The sequence below is a fragment of the Mixophyes fleayi genome, chromosome 1 (genome assembly GCF_038048845.1).
Source record: "Mixophyes fleayi isolate aMixFle1 chromosome 1, aMixFle1.hap1, whole genome shotgun sequence".
Taxonomy (NCBI): Eukaryota; Metazoa; Chordata; class Amphibia; order Anura; family Limnodynastidae; genus Mixophyes; species Mixophyes fleayi.
Genome location: NC_134402.1, coordinates 75,936,034 through 75,953,932, shown reverse-complemented (window position 1 = coordinate 75,953,932; position 17,899 = coordinate 75,936,034). Strand labels below are relative to the sequence as shown.

Sequence of the window (17,899 nt, the reverse complement as noted above, 5' to 3'; positions counted from 1 at the left end):
GCGGTCAGGCACAAGAACTTTATCTAACGGGATCTATTTTATTGCAATGGCTACTTTTTCTGAACTGATGTCGCTTCCTAATGCTTCAGAAGATGCCCGATAGATTGTAGGGTAGCCAGTTTCAGACAAACAAAGGGAGGTAACTCAGTGAACAGCAGAGGAAGCAGTGTCAGAGCCTTATAGATTATACTTAGACATGTAATATTTCCATAAGGTAGCTCATACAAGACAATACTTAGTATTGTTCCTTTAATAATCTAGGAGAAAAGTATGTTTCCTTTACTTCTGAAGGGTTCCAGGTTATCAATTTTATTCCCAAACCCATAAAAGGTTTGGAATGTTAAAATAAATGGAACAAGTGAGATGGCTACATTCCGATAAAGCATAGTCAATTATGTGTTATTAAGAAAATAAAACTAAGTGGGATGCATATGAACCACATTTTGTCTTTAACCACCTTTGTGGCGCAAAGGTTTTTTAAGAAGCATTTCTTTCTTGATAGATTGCCAGCAAGCTTCATAAATTTCAAAGGTTATCAATAAAGGATCTGTTTGGCTTTGCTTCTTTTCTATTTTGGTAGTAGTTTATTTTTAAGGACTAGTAGCCCACAGCTCTTGAATGTCCTGGAGGGAAAGCCACCTTAAGACATAGGCCTGATTTTTTATTTATTTATTTATTTTTATCCGGGTTTCTTCCTCCTAGCCTTTGCAGAACAACCTCCAAACTGCCAGGCATCAGCTGCTGGTTTTGATCTGTCCTGAGTATTTTATTTCCGCAGTACCCAACCATTTCTGGTGAGTTACAACCTAATTCCCACCAAGGTGCTAGATCCGGCGCTCACGGAGAGACTTTTATCCTATGAGCCAATCCCTTTATTTACATACACTTAGTAGTGTGATTATAAGCCAATCATATTTCATAGCTACATCCCACAGTACTCTTCTTTTGTATGTTTGCCATTTCTGGTGAGCACTCCTTTTTGCCACCTGGGGAGACGCCAGTAACTCCACACGAAATATGGACCTAGTTATGTCTAGATATTGTAGAAGAATTGTTGAGAACATGGTAAAACAGAAAAGGCACAATACATTAGCCATAATTATGCATCTACAGGCCAGATTTAGTAATGATGCCACTCATCAAGAAGGTACAAAACCGCTGCTGTTGTTGTATATTTCAGAAGATGTTTTTTCATTGTGATTGGATCTTTATGTGGCTTGCTGTTACTGTTGGACTCCTCTCTTGGAGCTTCTCTAATTCAAAACAATAGGCATCTCACCGATTTTCCAGTATATCACTATATGCCTTTTGTTCGTATGGAACTTTAGAGGTCTGCAGGAGAACAGAGAATTCCCATGGTGCCGTTTATCTCTCACTAGGAAACCCTATTGCTACATATTTGAGTATTTTAAGTACGTCCAGCAGCAGTTACAACGTTACTTTCTGTGTTGCCGTATTTTAAAAGAGCCCCTAAAAGAAAGAAAGTTTACTTCTTTTACTGAGCATGCTTTCTTCGTCATAACTTCTTGTAGTGAGTAAAAATAGGTCCTTCAAATCTCTATGACTTTTGAGGTCAGTTGGTTTGAATGGGAAGTCCCAATACGTTGTGAAGAAGAGGTGGAGTTTTGTTTTCCTCTTGTTTGGTATTCAGTGTTTCTGTTTTTTGTTTGGTGGAATAGTCCTTGAGTAGTTTTATGCTGTGAAGGAAGCAGATGTCATATAAGTCACAGAAGTGCTGGTGCACGGCTACTGCAGCTGTGAGGTGGTCTCGTGCTGTGCATTCTAGCTCAGCGGGACTACTAGTGTCTGTGGTGATATCAGGAACCAGACGCTGCTGCTCGACTGTTCTTCGCATTAGGTTTGTTAATTCCAACGTGTTTTGTCTTTGTATTAGGGAAGTAGTGTAGTTGCTTGAAAAAAATAGTCATGTTCTAGTAGCTTATCTGAAGCACTAGGTCCATTCAAATTTATTTAAATAAATCCATAACCTTTGAATACATATACCCCCAAAAAATGTGGTATGTTTTTTTATTATTATTATTTGGAGATCTGTATATTGTGGAATAAGATACGACAACAGTTATTCATTTACTTATTAGTTTATGCTATATATTTTGTTTGCTGTTGGATTATAACATAAATTATAACGCGTGTCATGTACTTTCTGTAATGCTACTCTCTGCTTCCCTTTTTCTAGGCAATTTCATCAAGTCCGCATTGAGCCCCCTTTTTCCTTTAAATGACTGCATGATTACCTCCAAGGACTCTGTATGTGGAACCTGCCTTAAAGACACTGCAACAACTTGTGAGAACACTGTGAGAAGTCCCCGGCATGCAGCTTTAGAGACAGCTTGTACTGCCCACCAGAATATGAGTGAAAAAGACTGTAATCTTTCATCTCTACTCGTGGAAGATAAAAATGGCAGAAAACAACTTTTTATTGATCTTGGTTAGTGCTCTTGAAAAAGCATACTAGTAAAATATGTAATTTTTGTTGTTTGTGGCAGAAGACCTATCCTTTTTAGTTAAAGAGTGTGAAACTATAAGGAGTGTGTGTGGGTCAAGTGAAGGCTAGCACCAGTTCATTGTTACTTGTTAAGCCATTCTAACACTTGATGTACAGGCCATATTACAGGTGTTGATGCAGTAGGTCATTTTTTATCCCGTGACGAAGTATAGGAAGGACTACAGAATTTTATTTTACCCATCTATTCTTACAAACACTTGGAACAGCCATGGGTACCAGTTTTGCGCCTGACATTCGCCAACCTATATATGGGCAGATTTGTGGAAAAATTAATTCAGCATGCCCCATTCAGAGCGAACCTGGAAATTTATGGCTGTTATTTTGATGATCTGTTTATTATTTGGGATGGGGATTGCTCAAAACCTTAACACAAGCAATTATAATCTAATTCTCTCACAATTTGACACATGCACAGTTGATGTTTTGGATCTCACTCTCTCTTTGCAGGACACTGACATTATTACTATGAATTACAATAAATCAGTGGACAGTAGCAATTACTTGTATTAATAGTGGACACCACAGACACTGGGTGCATCATATTTCGAGGGGTCAATTGGGTTTTCTGAGAGAAAATTGTTGTTAGGGTTCTAATTTTCTCGATCAAACATAAGTAATGTTGACCAGCTTTGCGTGGTTACTCAGACCCATTACTTTGAAATGCAACGAGATTAGAGAGACTCCTTATTGATCCCTAAATCTGAGGTATGGGATACTTGTGTAAGAACAGGAAGAATTAACACCAATCCAGACAACTGAATCCCTTTTGTATCAAGTTAAAGCCCATCAGGTTAGGGAGGTTTTGAACAAGGATTTTTCTATTCTTAAACAAAATCCTATTGTGGCAAATGGAGGATAAACCAAGAGTAATCTTTAGAAAGAATCTGAATTTAAAATCTATTTTGTCTCCAAGCAGGACTAGATTAATTCCAGGCACACAAAAACTAATGGATTAAAAATGGCTTCTGAAGAGAGCAATGTGGGTGTTTTAAATACAGCATACCGGTTTGTTTAACTTACAAGCACATAATGAATAGGACATATACTGTTCTTTCCTCGCCAATAAGACAAATTTCAAATATGGCATTTTATCAATTGTGAGTCGACATACTGTATGTAATTTATGTTCTATAATTACCACTCACAATTATAGACATAAATTTCTCATAACCTGTTCATATTTAAGATAGTATATAACAAACCAAGTGCATTTGGGCCAAATGTGTTTACAAAGGAAATTTATAATTTGATTTCAAAATTGATGTGGACATGACCACATTCAATGGTAAAATGTTATTTTTTGCTGAAACACCTCCTACTATACTAAAATATTATACAACTGACAAAAATAACCAGCCAATTCTCTCTATACATTTAACTCTTTTAATAGTAAATGCTCAAATCAATCTTCATCTCTGTTCTAGAAATCTGATTAGTGTTGATAATTAGTGTGGTTACCTAGCAGAAAAACTCAGAGTGAAAGTAGCTATCAAATGATTCTCTGGGGTAAATCAATGAAACCTTCTAAAAAGGAAAAGTGGAGGTGTTGCCTATATAAACTAATCAGATTCTAGCTATCATTTATCTAGTACATTCTAGAAAATAGCTTGAATCTGATTGGTTGCTATGGGCAACACCTTCACTGTTCTATTTTATGAGGTTTGCTAAATCTACCCTTCCTGTGTCAAATCTTTCTGATCTTTGGGCAATTTAAAACTAACATAATTTTACAAGATTTGTCCTTCATATTAAATATTGTTCAGTTTTACATCCAATCACTAACCTGTAACATTTGAATCATTCCCTTTAGGAGTTTACACCAAAAACAGAAATTTTCGTTTATATAGATCATCAAAACTGGGGAAAAATGTGGCATTTGAACTAGCTGATGATAACACGTTTGTTGGAAAGCCTCCAAAACATGTCTCAGCAGAAGAGAACATCTTTCTCTGCGCCTTAATTAGCAATGTGAGGTATGTTCCATTCCTTTCTACTACAGCCCTTTCCAGTAGACATGGGCACACAAGAGAATCCTAACTCTACTACAACATTGATTTTAGCGTTTAACAAATAAAACACAGGAAACCCATTTCCATGAAAGATGTTTCCGTAGGGTAGACAGACGTTTGTACTCAATAATCTACTCTATAGACTATAAAGAATATAATATTTTTTAGGTGAACTAGACAATGCAATGTAAAATAATATCAAACCTATACATTTTTCCATAATTAAAAAGTGCTTTTCACTTACCTTCTTATTGTGTAGTTGACATGACACTGCATATCTTGCAATAAATTACTGAAAGGCTGTTCAAAATTACTTGGGCACAAGTGAACACCATAATTGAAAAGTTCATTGCTCAGATCGCTTCTGTAGTTTGATTAATCTTCATCTGGGAAGAGGCTGCTTTTCAAATGTAGGTTGATCCAAAAAAACCAGTCAAACGTAAAGATGTTGAGCGCTGATATGACTGGAAAGTTTAGTTCCGCGCAGCACATTATTCATTTGACTTCATTCCTCGCCAGTGAGCTCTCTGTGCCTGCCTAGTGGTTGCTGTGGCATTGTTTGATTGGATCTTTATCAGCTTTCCTTTAGAAAAGGCTGAGCTTTGACAAGAGCATTTAAGACCACTCTTAGCTTAAGAACATTGATTTGTAACTTGGACTCTAGTCACTGAAGGGTTACCACCCCCCAGCCCTGAAGACTGTCATCTGTTGTTATGAAAGTTGTCGGCCCTGAGCTACTAAAGGGGACAAAATTATGAATTGGCTGGATAGGCGATTTGAGCAAATTGAAGTGCCTCAAACTTTTCCTAGGAATTTCATGCCTAGATGACCTGAAATCCATCGGAGATCCAACAGATAACTTATTAGTCTCTGTAATGAGAGATTTCTTTGGGAAAGGAAACACTCTGCTGAATGATGTTGAAGATCATCCGCTATGCGGGACTAAGATTTTTGATAATTGTTTAGTCAGCCATGTTACTGTAATATCTGGGCAATCAAATGTGTGAATGTTAATACTGGACAGCAAATCTGAGAGGGCACTGGTGACCATCCAGAGAGATTGTTTTTGAGAAGATTTTGCAGCTGGTCTTTTACCCGACCAAGAAAGACTTCCCTTTTGCTATTCTCCACATGGGTTGGAGAATTAGTTCCTAACATAAGCCCCTCTAGGTCTACTGTAAGGACAAAAGAACCGAACCTAGAACTCTACAATTTAGGAGCATTAACAGAGAGGAATGCTCCTAAATCCTTTTTTCTGTGGACTGATTGATAATTTTCTCCTGCTCAAGACCAAAAAGGACATTGCCTGCGAATAGAAAGGACTCCAGAGTACTCTTGGATTCTGTGTCAGCCTCCCGTGCCTTGAGCAAGATATTTCTTAGGGCTGTTGCGGTCAGTATTTTTTCGTTCACTGTAATAAGCCCAGCACCCAAGACTGGATCACCTAAATATTCTGATGTCTTCCGGATGTGATTCGTCAAAGTTCTGATCTTGGTCTGGCAGAGTGAATGCCATTCTCTGGAGCCTAGTTCTTAGGAGAATGGGGTGTTAAACATAAATAAAATAAAATGCTATATTAACTTTAACTTTGCTGCCCTCCCCCCCCCCCCCCCAAAAAAAAAAACTTTAAAAATGTCCTGCTCCTGTGGACAAAACTAACAAGATCCTGGTTAGGGGATATAGAGAGAGAAGAGCCTGGGTTTCAGTGAAGAATTTCTTAGTGTCCTACAAACACCTCTCTACCCCATGGTCCCAGTGTCCCCCAATGGATCTAGAGAAAGTAACTTACAGTACTTGTGTACCTTACTAAGTTGCACTACAGGCTTCAAGTTTTTTTGTTTTGAGCTGTAAAAGGACCTGTGGTTGTGCCTCACATGCGCACGCTATCCTCTCATTATAAAACTCACACTTTTATGCACTATTCCTTCCACAATGTTGCCTTACTCAGTCTTTTGACCACACTAAATAACACTTAGGCTTTACAGAATTATTTATCCAACAGCCACTGTATCTCAGCAGTACTTCACAGTATATATTCGTTATAAATAACCAATACTCACAATAATTGTATGTATTTAAATCAAAGTATTTTACTGTTAACACAGAAAAGCTTGTATTCACAGTTCACACATTTATCATAACGTTGTTCAACATAACATAGTATATCAATATAAAATTAACCCTAGGTTCACCACCTTTATTCCTTACACTATCCTTGCTATACATATGTATCCTTAACAAGAATTAGTATAGTATTTATAATATTGATTTAACTATCACAGATATCAGACAATAGCTACACAGATATATGTATGTAAATAGTTAAATCCACATTACAAACAGTTATAGCTATATATATATATATATATATATATATATATATATATATATATATATATATTTATTACCAATGATACTTATCAAATCATTGTATCCTGGATCCAATTCTTTATCTGCAATGTAGGGAATGTTTCTGTAGTATAGAATTCTTTCCTGTAGCTTAGTGTAGGTTTTCTGGAGTATAGTGTATTTTCTGTAGTGCACTGTATCCCCATATAATATTTATTTTCTGTAGTGTGGTATAATATATTTTTTCTGTAGTGTAGTGTGTCCCTAGTGTAGTGTAGGACAGTGCTCTTTGTCCAGGGGCAGACAGAGGAGGGGGAGTCCCAAGTCTTTCTTTTATAGTCCAGACCCGGAAACTCCCAGCCTCCCCAGCAGCAATGTGTGTGGGGTGATTCACCACACACACTTGGATGTTGTGTGTGTCCAGGGGTGATGATGTCATCACCCCTGGCAGTTCTCACCACTGTGTATGTGCCGACTTGAGTCAGTACATACAGTGGGGTTCTGCTATGTCGGCGAAGTTGCAGTGTGGCCATGCACACGCCGATATCTGCACCGTAGGTACTGCGCATACGCGAGTCGCACTATGTACTTGTGCGCGTGCACACACCGCGGCTCCCCCCCTTCACATGAGCCAAGTCTAGGTTTATGTGGTGACAACTCTTTGCTTTCACTTCCTTGGCTAAGTTACATTTTTGTCATGATCACTTAACATGAAGTGAATAAACATACTAACACATTCCATAATTTTATATATATATATATATATATAGGTGATTTCGACCATAATTGAGGTGTGTATTCTAGGTCTTTTTTTATCTGTATATATGATTATTGTGACCGTGAATTCTTGTCAACAGTTTTGTGCATTGTTGTCCACCTCTCTTTAGTTTTATTCTCCCCATATGTTCCCCTTCCATAAAAAGTCTCTGTGTCACCATTTTTTCTTTACCTTTTTCATGTCTTTAATCTCTGAGACGTTTACAGATTTACAGATTCTTTAAAAATTTTAACTTGTGGAAGCTCAGAAAGTGGGAAGAATAGGACGGCACTCCTCAGCCCAGGGTCGATTATTTCAGGTATTCTTTTGAGAACATTTGCGTCTATTTAGTAGCTTTTGGTTTTGCCTACAAGTTCTGCATTGCAAGACACTTCGGTCCTGATTCATCTTCGGGCGTAAGTCCCGTTGTGTTCTGTATCTTGCGTGAAATTGCTCTGCGCATACTCAGAAATGAGCTTTACGCCAATTGGCACAATTGCATGTAATTCATGTCCAAACACAAATGACACTTTCTAAGGGCTAGATTTACTAAACTGCGGGTTTGAAGAAGTGGAGATGTTGCCTATAGCAACCAATCAGATTCTAGCTTTCATTTTGTAGAATGCACTAAATAAATGACAGCTAGAATCTGATTGGTTGCTACAGGCAACATCTCTACTTTTTCAAACCCGCCCCAGCAAAATATTCAAAACAAGTTAACCCGTGCATGATACTCATGCATTCTAGTCAAATCAAGCTACTTAAGGTGTTAAAAAGGTTCTTGTCATGCATTTGGGCCTAGCCCAGGCCTCCTCAGGGGAAGAGCGTTACTTCCCGACGCAAGCGCCCTTTTTTAACGTGGTTTTGTCCACATGTCACCACCTCATCATTTTTCTCCATCACCTCATCTTCATCACCACATCCTTCATCAAGCTACTTAAGGTGTTAAAAACTCCCCACTGTCACCCCCGGCAACCACCAACCACTCCCAACTGTCACTTCTCCTTCAAGAAATATATAGGTCAGTGTATAACTCTGCCCAGCAGGTGGCGCTGCAGCTTGGTTTGTTTTTTTTCACACACGCCACTAGGCATTTATATAGTAGATAATATAAATACCTTTATTTAACAAAATGGTAGTACCAAATAGCAGTAATAATATTTAAATAACCCTCAACAAATAGCACTACAGTCTGGCACAGACAACATACAAGGTATAATGAAAACACCTCGCCAGTATCATAGCCACTCTCAGGGTGCAGTCTATCCAAACTTCTCCTGGGACGCACACCTTCTCTCATTTGAGGCTACCCGCAAGACAGTAGTCCTGGGTTACTGTAACGCCGCTTTTGACGGACACACAACTCCCCAAGACCTGGAGAGAGAGATCAGGACAAAGGCAGTACTCCTGGGACCGTTTGTTCCTTCCCTGTCTCCTGGCAGAGACTGGGGCCTCAATGCCAGCCTGACTTCAGCTATCACTGGGTAGTGATTGCCAAATTGCTGTTTTGGGGAGCTGTCTATTAATAGCAGAAATGAACTTTTCAGGAGTCCAATTTGTATTGCGTTCAGGGATCAATCAGGTCCTTCATTTTCACAGATTTGTGTCCTGTACACTTCACATAGGTTTTTACTGGATGGCTCAGGCAGGATTCTTTCATGTATCATTTAGCAGTAACTACAATAAATAGGTTAAAACTATAGGAAGGGCTTGAGTACTGTTCTGGATTTTGGATGTAATGGAGCAGTGATTGACATGGGATCTATGCTGATGTTTGAATTTTGATCTTGAAATTTCCTTAGTTGTGGGCACAACCTATAAGACTGCAGTAGATGCAGATAGTTGATAGTTATACATAAATTGCTATTAGATCTAAAGGTGTTAGTGTGCTGGGGAGATGCTTTAGAGCTGCCCCAATGTAAAATAATAATTAACATTTTCCTCTTCAATCCAGGCAACATGAATGAATATCAGTTTTCACCTTATCCAGAAATTGATTATTTTATTCAGTCACTCATGACAAGGGAAGACTTTCAAGGCGGTAAGTTTCTTTTTTTGCTGTTGTTGTGTGATTTTTGTTGGTTTTTTTTTAGATTTTTTTCATTAAAACACTGGTTTTTTAACTTATGTTTTCTAATAATGCTTAATACCAACTAGGTTATTTTATTCTTTTTTATTTATATAGGTATACGACAGTGGAACTATTTTTCCCCTGAGGAATTGCTTGTTTATGACACTGTTAATTACCGCTGGTGTGAAAACATAGGTCGTGCTCACAGAAGTAATAATGTCATGTATGTATAAAATTTCTGTTCATTTAAAGCTTACCTACGAGGGGGTAATAATGTATGTTTAGCAAAGGATCGCTTGTTTGTATCCCTAATAATTGCTGAAATCCAGTGAGGAGTCTGCACATTAATAACCATTCCACCCCTTTTCTCTTCCAGCTTCTCCGGCCTTTCACTGCTCATATGATAGACTGGTACCTAATGTGGGGATAGATTTTTATCAGTCAAATATCTGCTAAAAATGTAAAGATGCAGTCACCCCAATAACAATGCTTAAGCGTATCCTTTAAATTATAAATCAGCTCTGAGAGAAGAATAATTAAAGGGGGTTGTTTACTCTGTGACAGAGTTACTGAGGAGCAGTATTTATTTCCATACCATCCATATCAGTCACACTACATAAGGTCATCTCTTATTTCTACTGCTTTGTAAGCTGCAGCATCTGGCTCTGATTCTTGGATAGCTATGGGAGTTGTGGTGAAAGAATCCCTAGTGAAATGTCCTGTGGACATAATGCGGCTGATTCAGAGTTGGGTACAAATTTAGCCTCTGTTCAGTATGCAAATGCAGGGCAAATACCGGCATACTCGTATATGCTGCGCATGGCCAGCTCTATTTTACACTGCCTTTAGAGTTAGGCTATGCCAGTGATGGGCAAACTACGGCCCACGGGCCAGATCTGGCCCACTTAGAGGTTCTAGCCGGCCCGCCAATATTTTAAAAAATTTCATTACAATATGCATAAAATTATTAGGGCCGGGCAGGTGTTTGAGTGATTGACATACGAAGTGTCCTTTTAGAAAGGAGGATGAAGTGTAATGGAGGAAATAGCTGGGAAGGCATAAAAATGAAGGTTCTGACACACAGGGTCAGAACCTTCATTTTTATGCCTTCCCAGCTATTTCCTCCATTACACTTCATCCTCCTTCCTAAAAGGACACTTCGTATGTCAATCACTCAAACACCTGCCCGCCCCCTAATGGCTGAAAGTCATGTGAGAAGAGATGGGCTGGGCCATATACTAAGGCGGATTTCGATTGGCTGCTGTGTTGTCAGTTAGTGGCTCACCAGAAAGACGGATCTGCAACAACCTGCTGAAATAAGTGCTGTGTCTGTACGATCGCTGCACTTATAGAGGTAACACTGCTATATAACACCCTCCCGTCCCATTCAAAAAATTTGTATTGTATATTTCGATATTTGAATTTTTTAATAAATTATATTGGCCCGCCTAAAGTTTTTCTTTTTTATTTGGCCCGCTCCTGAAAAAGTTTGCCCATCACTGGGCTATGCCATGTCCCAGGCCTATCTCTAAATCTGGTTGTGCATTTTAAATTTCTTCCACCGCAGCACAAAATGTTTTTTCCTGATGCAACTATTACGTTGCAGTACCTTAGTTTGCTCTAACATTATATTTTTCTGATTATGTACAACAATTGCTCTACTGGGAAATGAATAATTGTTTTTTTGTTGAGGAATATGTATATACCACTTTTGGCCAGAACTTCAGTTTCATCTTTATACTTTTAAGAATGTTTTATTATGGTTCATTAAACCTTAAATACAAATTAATCTATATAACACAGTGCTACTAATAACATCACAATGGAAGAAATCTGAGATAACATTATATAAAAGGGGAAAGACTTTCTTACTTACTGTCAGTAACTTGTACTTGTCATAGCAAGCTGCACTATTGTGTAATTGGGCTGGTATCACAGTGTATATTTCCCAGAAATTGAGAGTAATTACATTGAAATGCAGCTGATCATTATTAGACATGTTGCAAAATACATTGCTGATAACAAAGAACAATAACTCCAATTCAGTTGCGCAGCAAATGTACTAGAGTGCCAAACATCTCATGTTTTGTCCGGGTACAGGACCTTTTAAATATGCCTTTGCAAATGTTGCTAGTGTGTCTTATATAAACCAACTTGTGTTTTACATTTCTGAGTGGTCCGTACACAGTATTATTTTATTTTGTATTTTTTTTTTTTTTACACTTTAATTTCATTCCATTGCTGACAGATTCTTTTCTATTCCAAGGCTACTGGTAGATTTGAAGAGAGAAGTTTGGTATCAAAAATGCTACGACCCAGATTGCAGAGCACAAAACTTTAAGTCGGACTGTAAGTTATATGTCTGACATTGTTTGACTTCATGTATACAATGATGTTTCTCCATGTTTAAAATGACCTCTATATAATTTATTGATGGTGGACAACCTTTATGGTCTGCATGTGTAGTTTTCCTATTTAAATATAAGAACTTTTTGTTTGAAACCAAAAGTGGGTCCCAGAATCTTTTTTTGGTTCCTGGATTACCAGTTGTGCAAAGCAGTATTTGAAATCACCTCTTTTGGGGTCCCAGGACACTGACTCTTGGGGTCCCAGCAGAGAAAAAAAGGTTGAGCAACTCTGGTTTGAATCATTGTTGCATCTATTCTGACTACTGATTAAGTATTATTTGTTTGTTTTCATTTCAGATTATCCTTTGCCTCCTGAAGTGTGTTTACCTTTTATTCTTAAAGAGGTTAGTTTTATGTATCTATGAGGTAGCATGAAAATAGGGTTGGTCTGTTTTCATTGTCTTCCTTGCTATGAATACAGCAGTAGTTAATTATTCCACAGTGAAAGAGTCCATGTATAGAAAGAACTAAGCTGGAGACACTTCTAAATGGAATCCTCCCAAACACAGAAACGGCTTGGAGACCTGCAACTAGCATTTTTTAAAAATACAGTATACCCAGGCTGTTGTACTCTAGAGTCTTGAGGCTAGATTTACTGAAGGGCGGTTTGATGAAACTGACAGTTTTCAGTAGTTTTTCCAGCGCTTTTGAAACAGCGACTTAAAAAGAATGAAAACCACAGGTTAATAAGCCGCCACTTTACAAATCACCATCATCATCATCAACACCATTTATTTATATAGTAGGTGAATAGGCCACCACTTTACAGATCGCCATCATCATCATCAACACCATTTATTTATATAGTAGGTGAATAGGCCACCACTTTACAGATCACCATCATCATCATCATTTATTTATATAGTAGGTGAATAGGCCACCACTTTACAGATCGCCATCATCATCAACACCATTTATTTATATAGTAGGTTAATAGGCCACCACTTTACAGATCGCCATCATCATTTATTTATATAGCAGGTTAATAGGCCACCACTTTACAGATCATCATCATCAACACCATTTATTTATATAGCAGGTTAATAGGCCACCACTTTACAGATCACCATCATCATCACCATTTATTTATATAGCAGGTTAATAGGCCACCACTTTACAGATCGCCATCCGCATTTTTAGCAGGATCAAAATCCAAACCTACAGATTTACTAAGCTGCTGTTTGATAAACCGCCGGGAAAACCGCCAGAAAAACAGCCTGAAGAAAAAGAGGTTGCGGTGAGAGGCGAGATTAGCTCAAACAGCATGAAATTTGAGCATATTGCCATTCAGAACATAAGAGAAGGCACAATTGATATAATAGATTATAATGGCAATCATTATTTAATGATTAAGGGGCAAAATTAATTTATAACTAACTTATGGGGGGGAGTTTAATTTTTCATTATATTAAGGATGCAATATTATCGTATTATGGGGAAGTGTGAATATATAATTAACTGGGCAAAACTATGAGAATGCTATAATTAGGATGCACGCATGGGGCACTGCATAGTAGCCCCGTAATATAAAAATAAAATAATATTGCTCCCTTAATATAATGAAAATAACATAAGTTAATTATAAATTATTTTTGTTCCTTAATCAATAAATCCTATAATTTATAAGACAATGATGTGTTCTATGCTCTGAATGGTAGGATAACTCAAACAGCATGTTTGAGCTATCTAGCTAATCAGAAGCAGGCATTGGAAAAAAAAAAACCTTTTTCAGGTGGTTTTGACGGCAGTTTTGACTAAACCAGTGGTTTAGCTTTCGGTTTAGCTGTTTGCAATCCGCCAGACATTGAACATCTCTGTCTCAAATCACCCTATAGTAAACGTGCGCGGTTTGGAGCAGTAAACCGCCGGCGATATGTGGTGATTTAATTCCACTTCCTAAAACAATTTTTTATTAAATCTACCTCTTGGAGTGGGTTCTGCCCCAGTGGATGAAAGCAGTGGACGAAAATAGAGGTATTTCGTCCTAGCTATGCTGATACATGTTACTCTATGGATACAAGAATTACTGCGTGCTTCGCCCGCCATGTTTGGCCTCATCCTGAATTGTTGAAAAAGTGTATTGTTCGACATCATGTTTCATACCTAGTAGCCCCACTAATGTTTATTCAGTCCAAGCTTGCCCTTTCCACCAAGTTGCCACCCCCATTCAATGAAATATTGGATTACTTTAGAGTCTCTTCGGGTGGGTCTTGGAGGGATACATCCATTTCCTGAAATGCAGGAGAAGCTTGTTCTCGCCAGTCAGTAGTATTTTGGAGGAATTTCATTGGAATCCCATGGGAGATAGTTGCCATCTGACTCTGGGGTCTGCCTCTTCAGTCTCACAAGTATCCCATTATCTAGCTATAACATTTTTGCTACAGCAGCAGCATTTCACATTTTTTAGCAATCATTCTGGTCTACTGGAAGAGCCAACAGTCCCCCTGTCTGTTCGCGATTGGTTTAAAATAACTGCTTTTTGTGTGGAAAGATATTACTCTCACTAGTGCAGAGTTTGTATCCACCTGGTACTATTGGTTAGAATTTAACAAAGTTGCAACATTTAGGTCACATATAATCACCCTGCGTGGTCCACCACCACAGATTTAGTGGCAAGAGGCAATTAGGCACAGATTTAGCTGTCTAGGCAAGTACATACTGAGGCCAGTGACTTATAAATTTCTCACCTACTTATGCCTGTTATATATATTTATATATATTTAAATATAAATCCAGGCTTTGTCCCCTTTTCTGTACTCAATTGATTTGATTTGTTTGTTTTTTTAAAAAAATCTCAGTGCATTGCCACACAAATTGTACCAGTGACAATGTTTGCATTGTAATATGCAGCTAAAACATAAAACCATTAATAAAAATACATATGGTGTGCACTGCAGTATGGCCATTTAATAATGTAAAACTCAGATACTTATCAGGTTGGTGTTTTGCCAGAAGACTATTTTTTATCTCTTTCAATATAATTCTCCACTGTAGAAGTTCTCACTGTAGAAGTTCTATTACGAGAATTTCCTTTGTGCTGAATGATCTTTGAGCCACCAACTATCTTTTAGTAGTGCTAGAGTTCCACCAGCAAACTGTTTACTAATGCTATAAAAAACATGAAATGTATTACAGAATTGAATGCAAAAACTGTCTTACAGGAAGATGAAGAATCCTCTCTTACAATGGATGAAAACGGAAACATTAGGGAAAACAAACAAAATCTACGGCTTGCCGAGGGACAGAAACCGGGAGGATCAGTGCTGCCCCAATCAGAGGAAAGCATTAGGACTTGTGATAGAGACTGGGAAAATGACATTGATGATGTCTGTATTGCAGAAGCTGCTGAAGATGCAGAGCTAGCAGATGTAGTGGATCATAGCCTGGTAGACTGGAGCTTGGAGGGGTCAGACATACCAGATGAACTTTTATTACAAGTCTACAATGATCATGACACATCTACAGAAACATGAACAGACATTACTCTTCTGGCTCAGCTTAGTTTTGTTGTTTTTTCTAACCATAAATTACCAGCACATTGTTAATATGTTTCCGAATAATACCCGGCTGAATACCTTCAGTTACCAGACTGCCTAAAGCAGCAGTTCTATCCTGATCGGCTGTATTCAAAATAATGTAAGTTCTGGATTATAATAAACAACAAAGTTTTTAAAAAAGAAAAATGTTATTTAGCATAACAGAAGCTGTCCTGTATCAGAAGATTAATATAGATATTACATTTTCATTTTAAATATTTATAAAAAGAAAAGGAAGATATTGTTACAACAGCAGCAGGACATGTAAGCAAATGAGTCTGAGTCTCCATGTATTATGTATACATGTATGTAGATACAAGAAGCCATTGTTCTGTATTATTCAGCCTAACATTAGAGTGACCAAATCTGATAACCAAGATGAGTCAAGTCTATACCGAGCCTGTGGTTTGTAGTTCATCAGGGATAAGTATAAAATCAAAATGCGATGTTGAGATAAAAGGGGAAGTAATGCGATTTCTTGTACTGTATTTTGAACATCATGGAAGCCAGGTAAGTTTTATGGAATAGTAGTGTAATACTTCACCTGTCCGTTTTGAGCAATTTTTTTTTCAAAGACTTACCAGAGTTTTTCTAAGCTGCCACTGTAGTACATCTAGCAAGGTTATGCAGATGAGTAGTCAATCTGTTCCCATGGGAATCATTATCGGGACAAGGGAGGCCTAGAAGATAGGTACACACTTTGGGGGTTGTACAGCGTGTGATGTTCACCAGTTTGCATAGCATATCTTATCAAATCCTTCTGTGCGTGAGTGGGCGCATATGCTCCTATGCAGTCTTGCCCAATTTTGGCACTTATGTCTGCTTTCTCAAGGAGAGGAGGGATGGGGAAAGGAAGGGGTGTCTAACATTGGCCAATTAACAGTAAAGGCATGGTTACTTAAATGTAAACCTGCAGAAACTCATGCGTGTTATGAGGTGTATTTATTTTACTCCTGCTACAGGCAAATGCAATTACTCACTGATGATGATGACTTGTAGGAAGGCGCATCTCATGATGTTTATGGCTCTTCATATGACAGCGTTTAAAAAAAATTCAGCTGAGAATAGATTAACTGTCTCCCCTAAATTTTACATATTTTTTCTACACTAATGTATCAACTTATCAAATTATAGGAAGGTAAGTGCTACAACTTACCTAGGAGCCAATGTAATTGCATGAGAAATGGAAAGTTAATCTGTAGTGCACTACAACAATAATATATAGACTATATTGACAGACTAATACTGTACCATTTCATATATAATGGAGTAATATACTCTACACTAAAATAAAATATAACCTTTTATTAAATATATGTTAAAAAAATCAAACTTATGCATTCATAAAAATCAGCATTTTTTTTTAAACTCTTTATTTAAAGAGGAAGCAACAGGAAAAATACAGTCAACATATTGAACATAAAAGTATTAATATACGAGGTATCTCCTCTGTGTTTTATACATTTATATCGGTGGAGTATGGGGGGGGAGGGAGGAGGGATGGGAGGTAGAAAGGCACAAATACTATTAACAATGTTGCTAAAAAGTAAACATGGAACTCTGCTAGGTAAAGCTAAACCACGCAATTAAATTGGCAAAAAAATAACAGACATACGTTACTCACCAGCAGCGCGCCGTATCCAACCTAGGGGATCCGGAGGCGGCCCAAGAGCTATATTCCAACTGCGAGAGGGGGAGCCGTACTGGATAGACAGCTGCGGATTTCTAGTTAGTACCACGGGGCCCACACCTTATCGAAATTATATGATTTATCATGAAGGTAGCAGGTTATACTCTCCATGCTTGCGACATGCCATATGTAGGACTGTAATTCCTGCATAGAGGGAGCTCTAGGGTCTTTCTAATGCTTGCTATTAGGGATTTAGCAGCTGCCAAGATGAGGGAGATAAGCTTGTTAGAAGGCACGCTCTCATCAGGTATAGGGCGAGAGAGAAGGAATGACCAGGGGTCTTTATTTATCTGTTGTTCTGACACAGAGTTTATAAGTGTAAGAACCATGTTCCAGAAAGGAACTATACGAAGGCAGGTCCACCATATATGTAGCATCGTACCTCGCTGGCCACATTCCCGCCAGCATCTCGGAGTGGCCGTGGGAAACATTCGAGACAGCTTGTCAGGAGTATAGTACTACCTATAGTACACTTTATAAGCTGTTTCCTTAGTTAGTGTAGAGATCGAGCTCTTGGAAAATCTGCGAATTTTAACATTTGTAAGTGTATAT

At 38.0% G+C, this 17,899-nt stretch overlaps 1 protein-coding gene across 5 annotated transcripts in view; it reads left to right on the top strand.

Moving 5' to 3' along the window:
* The window catches only part of PRIMPOL (primase and DNA directed polymerase), a 34,092-nt gene extending 17,621 nt beyond the window's left edge, over positions 1–16,471 (top strand). For 4 of the 5 annotated variants that reach the window (XM_075197067.1, XM_075197058.1, XM_075197075.1 and 1 more), the window contains 8 exons: positions 2,198–2,449; positions 4,338–4,500; positions 7,870–7,961; positions 9,597–9,683; positions 9,828–9,936; positions 11,980–12,062; positions 12,419–12,465; positions 15,283–16,471. In XM_075197067.1, the coding sequence (XP_075053168.1) occupies positions 2,198–2,449; positions 4,338–4,500; positions 7,870–7,961; positions 9,597–9,683; positions 9,828–9,936; positions 11,980–12,062; positions 12,419–12,465; positions 15,283–15,594 (1,145 nt within the window). In that variant the 3' untranslated portion in view covers positions 15,595–16,471. The remainder of the gene's footprint in view (positions 1–2,197; positions 2,450–4,337; positions 4,501–7,869; positions 7,962–9,596; positions 9,684–9,827; positions 9,937–11,979; positions 12,063–12,418; positions 12,466–15,282) is intronic. The other variant, XM_075197049.1, reaches the window with a different exon arrangement.
* Positions 16,472–17,899: the final 1,428 nt, after the last annotated feature.